The 6,000-nt window shown below is 42.0% G+C and overlaps 1 protein-coding gene across 1 annotated transcript in view; it reads left to right on the plus strand.

Annotated features, from left to right (window-relative positions):
- Positions 1 to 6,000, plus strand: part of CCDC175 (coiled-coil domain containing 175) — a 97,670-nt gene that overhangs the window by 51,500 nt on the left and 40,170 nt on the right. Inside the window, exon 14 of the mRNA XM_045287629.1 lies at positions 2,497 to 2,638. Within this exon, the coding sequence (XP_045143564.1) occupies positions 2,497 to 2,638 (142 nt within the window). The remainder of the gene's footprint in view (positions 1 to 2,496; positions 2,639 to 6,000) is intronic.

A 6,000-nucleotide genomic window follows, 5' to 3' on the forward strand; every position in this document is an offset into this window, starting at 1 on the left:
AGAACTGCCATCAAGTCGGTGCCAACCCATCCTGAGCCTGCAGGACAGGGTAGAACTGCTCTTATGAGTTTCTGAGACTATAACTCTTTTTTTTTTAATTAAGAAATCATTTTATTAGGGACTCTTACAGCTCCTATAACAATCCATCCATCAATTGCATCAGACAGACACATTTGTACATACGTTGCCATCATCATTTTCAAAACATTTTCTTTCTGCTTGAGCCCTTGATATCAGCTCCTCTTTTTTCCCTCCCTTCCCCGTGGGCCCCCAATAAATTATAAATTATTATTATTTTCATATCTTACACAGTTCGCTGTCTCCCTTTGCCCATGTTTCTGTTGTACGGTCCCTGGGGTGGTACGGGTGCGTTTAATACATCGATCATTGTAGTCAGTTCCCTGTTGCTCCCACTTCTCCCCCCCACCTTCATGGTATTGCTACTCTCATGATTGTTCCTGCAAGGATTATCTGTTCTGGATCCCATGTGTTGAGAGCTTGTACCTGTACCAATGTATATGCTCTGATCTAGCCGGATTTGTAAGCTAGAACTGGGGTCATCATAGTGGTGGGGAGGAAGCATTAAAGAACTAGAGGAATGTTGAGTATTCCGTCAGTGCTATACTGCACCCTGGCTGACTCATTCCTTCCATTTGACCCTTCTGTGAGGGAATGTCCAATCACCTACAGATGGGCTTTGGGTCTCCACTCTGACCTCCACCATTTGCACGGATATATTTATTTGTTTAGGGCCTTCTGATGCCTGATAACTGATCCCATTCACAACTCATGATCACACAGGCTGGTGTGCTTCTTCCATGTGGGCTTTGTTGCTTTTCAACTAGATGATTGCTTGCTTAGTAAGAGTGTAACTCTTTGTGGGAATAGAAGCCCCATCTTTATCCCATGGAGTAGCTGATGGTTTCAAACTGTGTACCTTGCAATTTTCAGTCCAACACGTAATCACTGCATTGGTAGTGGCCCTTTTCAGAGGATGTAACCTTTGCAGCCACCTGGAAGATGTGCTCAAGAGGTATTGATTTCGATTTGTGCCAAGGCTTCAGAATCAGGGAGACTATCACACTCTCCGTGGAGGTCTCTTTCTTGTGCATCTGAGTGGAGTAAAGAGACCTAGTCTTTGTCTGCTGTGTTAATGCCTTCCAGACTCCTCCTGTTGGAGCATTGTTCCATGATCCTGCCTTATTAGCACGTCTTTAAATTATGAGTGTATATAACTTGGATAAAATGAAAAATTTCCAAGAGCTAACTGGGTTAAGTGTGGCCTACACAAGTCTTGTGAGCCTGCCTATTTAGTTGAGAAAGTTCCAAAAGTGCATGTTACGCAAGAGAGATATTGGTTTCTCTTTCCAGGAGAAGTGGTCCATAGCTGGCAGGTGGCTCTGTCATCCTCAGATTATAGCTGTCATCTTGGGGACCAAGTGGTAGCTTGTTTTCTCATCCTCTGCCAGTGAGGAGAGGGAGGAAGGGGCAAAGGGAGCCCATATCCATTCCTGCTGCAGGGCAGCACCCACCACGGCACCCACCACTTATGTTCATAAATGCACTGGGTCCTCCCAGCTGCCAGGGAGGCCGAGAAGGAAACCTCTAGCCGGCAGCCATGCCCTCGGCTAAACCCAGGAATTCTAGCATGAAAAAAGGGACCATGGACGTGGACTATCGGACAGTGACTCTGTTGGAGTCACTTTGTAGAACACGTCCTGATGTCTAACTATTCCACTTGAAACGGAATAAGACTTGAACTGATAAAGTATGCAGACACCTGCCTGTTTTGCTTTAGGTACTTTTTACTCCTTTATTGTGACATTATGCCCAATTGTTTCTACCCTTCTTATTTCTTATTTGCACCTGTATCCCTTACTTGCACCTGTATCTCTTAGAACTTGTGCATATTCCGTTTTCCATCCTGTTTTTTTTTTTATATCACATAGGATCAACCAAAGGCAATTCTCTCAAATAGGTTTTGGGGTCTACAATATATAGTAGCATTAGTAACATAATAATTGTGGAATTATATAGAGATGACAGGATCTTTGGTGAGTCAAGTAAGCCTAATCTCCTTGCTTACAGACTGTTAGTGAATTATTGAGGCAGCCAGTACATATGTATGAGCCACCTAGTATGTGCCAGATGAAGCCCTTGAGTGATGCAAATGGCTAAGTGGTTGACTATGAACCCAAAGACTGGCAGTTCAAGTACACACAGGTGTTTTGCAAGAAAGGCCCGCCAAGCCACTTCCATAAAACCAAGAACACGATGGACTTGATACCCTGATACCCATGGACTTGCCATGAATCAGAATCAACCCCGCACCCACTAGATGTTTTGTTGATGTGCCGGATATCTTTCTATACACCTCAGGATAGGAGAAAAAGATCGAGCGTGCTTGCCCCTGAAATAACTTTGTTCCTCTGCACATTGTTTTGTAAATTCAAAACAAAAACAACAAAGCCCCTCACAATTGTATTTTCTTTAAAGGATCAATTTGTTAAGGAAGCGCAAATCAACAAAGAAAAGGAAGACGAGCTAGAAATTGAGTACCGTCCACAACTTTATGTGGCGGAAGAAATGTATTTGGTAAAATACAAAAGGTTTCAAGAACTTGTCAATATTATTACAGGTATGTATTAAGTAACTAAGGAGCCCGAGTGGCAGATTGGTTACAAATCCAGCTGCGACCTGCAAGGCAAGCAGTTCAAAACCACTTAGCAGCTCCGTGAGAGGCAGACTGGGGCTTTGCAGTGTGTTACAGTTACAGTCTTGGGAACTCATGGGGGCATTTCCACCTTGCCCTGTAGGGTCGCTTGAGTCAGTATCAACTGGATGTCAGTGAGGTTGGTTTGGGGTTTATGACATCACTAGTAATTGATTTAAATCCCAAGTGAGGATTTCCCGGCTGCCTTCTGATCCAAAGCTGGCCATCACTCCGCTAGCCAAAGGTGAAATTCATCTAAATTTTCCCACTGCCTGTCACCTTGCATGCTTTAATATTTTCATCGCATATTAATTTCATCTCTTCTATGATACCATCTTATTATTGTCATTGTCAACTTTTTTACCCCCCTCTTGTAAAATATCTGTTTAAGGTGTGAGTGGATCAACAACTTTACCTTCTTTCTCTCCATATTGGGTAAAGGCAGAGCAAATGAACTCTTTTACCTGCTACCATATGAAGCTTTCATTTTTCAAAAATTTCTTACTGTGAATTTTCAAATTATATTTTATTTCCAATCATGAGTTTAATCACTCATTAAGTAAATACTCCCTGAAGTTTTTTTCATTAGCCTACCACTAATGCCAAAGCAGGTAAGAACTTATCTCAGAGCTGGGGGCTTTAGTAGAGGGGTTGCTATGTCTCTGAAAATGTGCATATTTTGTGTTTTATTACATAGCATAACTATATGTATGTTTGATATAAAAACAATGATTTCCTCTAGAAGACCTTTTGAGTAAATCAATCACCCTCCAGAAAAATGAGACTATTCAATTCTTGTCTGTACCCAAGACCCACAGTCCACATATCTAGAATCATCAGAAAGGTTTGAGCCTTGCTCAGCATCTGGGAAATTGGAGGATGACTATCCAAGGAGTCTCTACAGGACTTAAAGCAGGAACTTCTAGATCTTCTGTCTTCCAAAAGACGAAAGAAGTAACACAGGAATTTGAAGACTAGGACCAGAGGTTACAGAAAGAATAAAGAAATTATAGACGAAAACAGAGATGCCCGCTGGCTAGCAAAGATAAATATGGGGGCAGAAATTAAAATTGTGAGTGCCAAAATGAGAAAGTCATTTGAGAACTCAATATATTAAATGCGAGATGTACAAACATTCAAAGGTGAAGAGGGATTTTTGCCAAGGGTGTTGGATTTTTAAGAATATAAAAATATTATAAGTGTAAGTACCTGGGCATCTGTCTAATTCTCATGCCTTTGTTGATTTTTGGCTTTTTGTCGGATTTGTACTTAGATAACTTAGATGGATTTTATTGGACTTCAGGTACTTAGGTATTCTTGGCTCAGTTTTCTACATTTGCAACTTTTCCTCCTACCCCTTCTTATACTAGATAGAGAATGTAAGAAACACAGGAGTATTGAAGTAAGCAAGGTATCATCATTATTGATTTCCACAGGTAAAGAAAAGAGAGAAGATGCTTTAAAAAGCATAGAAAAGGAAATTGAACATCAGAGCGATGTTCTTCAGAAAATAGGAAAACTCACAGCTGCTATACTTATTCCTTGCTTTAATGATTAAAACAGTTTAAATTTATTTATACTCAATGTTCAACTTTCTGGCAAGGTTCAAATGAGGAAATGAGGTTCTGAGTGTGTCAGGGTGGTGTGTATCGAGGAAAGAAGATAGAAGGTGTTGTTAGCTGCCTGATGGGAACCCGTGTGCTACATCCTCCTCTAGCATACTGAGATTCTTCTCCAGTCTTCCTTATGGAATGTCCACCTTTCACAAGCATACAAAGCAATTGAAAAATACTAGGCCTTGTACCAGGTGCTCCTGAGTGCTCCAAGTGCCATCCTTGTTTGTCAACACTTTAAAGAGGTCATGTCCAGCAGATTTGCCCAATGCAATGTGTCCTTTGATCTCTTGACTGCTGTTTCCATGAGCATTAATTGTGGATCCAAGCCAGACAAAATCCTTGACAACTTCAACCTTTTCTGTTTATCATGATGTTACCTGTTGGGCTAGTTGTGAGAATTTGGATTTTGTTCACATTAAATTGTAATCCATATTGAAGGCTGCAATTCTTGACTTTCATCAGCAAGGGCTTTCATTTTTCCTCAGTCTCAGCATTCAAGGTTCTGTCATCTGCATATTAATAAGCCTTCCTCCAGTCTGAGGGGCCGGCCCCAATCCCAACTACGTGGACAGCCCCCTTCCTCCCCAGAAGAATTCACTTTAGAGGACAGCACTGAAGCTACAGCTCAGGGAGAGGGACTTGTCTGATCAGAGCACACAGGAGCAAATGAAAGAGGAGGGAGACAGAATGGAGCACATCCTGGCCCACCAACCCTGAGGACGATATTCCTGCTCAAAGCAGCCAATGCACAGAGAAGACCACAGGGCTGGCCGCACCCCAAGACACGATGCTCCTCACTAACCCATAGTGCTACGGGGGACAACGCTGGAGACACGGTGCAGGAATTTCACCTGATCTGAGGGCATGCAACAGAACAGCAAGGGGAGCAGAGCAATGATGTCTTCAGGGAATACCAAAAGTAGACTTTCAGGCCAGGGCAAGGCGCCCCATCATACTCAACCAGAAAACCCTCTTTTTTTTTTCTTTTTAATCATTTTATTAGGGGCTCATACAATTCATATCACAATCCATACATACATCAATTGTGTAAAGCACATTTGAACATTCATTGCCCTCACCATTCTCAAAACATTTCCTCTCCACTTTAGCCCCTGGCATTAGGTCCTCATTTTTCCCCTCCCTCCCCGCTCCCCACTCCCTCATGAGCCCTGATAATTTATAAATTGTTATTTTGTCATATCTTGCCCTGTCCAACATCTCAGAAAACACTCTTAAAGTTCAACAAACAGACCTTGAACTATTTATAGGCTTTTCTTTTCTTTTTTTGTTGTTGTTCTTTTGTTGCTTTGTTTTGCTCTTCTTGTTTTTGTGTATATTATTCTCTCTGCAGGTCTCTCTAGATAAGATAGGTGGGATAAACAATCTGTAGGAGAAAACAAGAGGACCGATGCTTCTGGGGGGACATGGGAGAGGGGAGGCGAGGGAAAGGAAGTGGGTGTTAACAAACTCAAGGACAAGGGAACAACAAGTGATCTAAAAATTGATGGTGAGGAGGGTGTAGGGAGGCCTGGTAGGGCTTGATCAAGGTCAATGTAACTGAATCACTGAAACCCAAATGAAGGCTAAGCATGATAGTGGGACAAGAGGAAAGTAAAAGGAAATAGAGGAAAGAACTAGGAGGCAAAGGGCATTTATAGAGGTCTAAATACA

This window comes from Echinops telfairi, unplaced genomic scaffold (assembly GCF_000313985.2).
Source record: "Echinops telfairi isolate 266 unplaced genomic scaffold, ASM31398v2 ScPeMD7_18;HRSCAF=68, whole genome shotgun sequence".
NCBI lineage: Eukaryota > Metazoa > Chordata > Mammalia > Afrosoricida > Tenrecidae > Echinops > Echinops telfairi.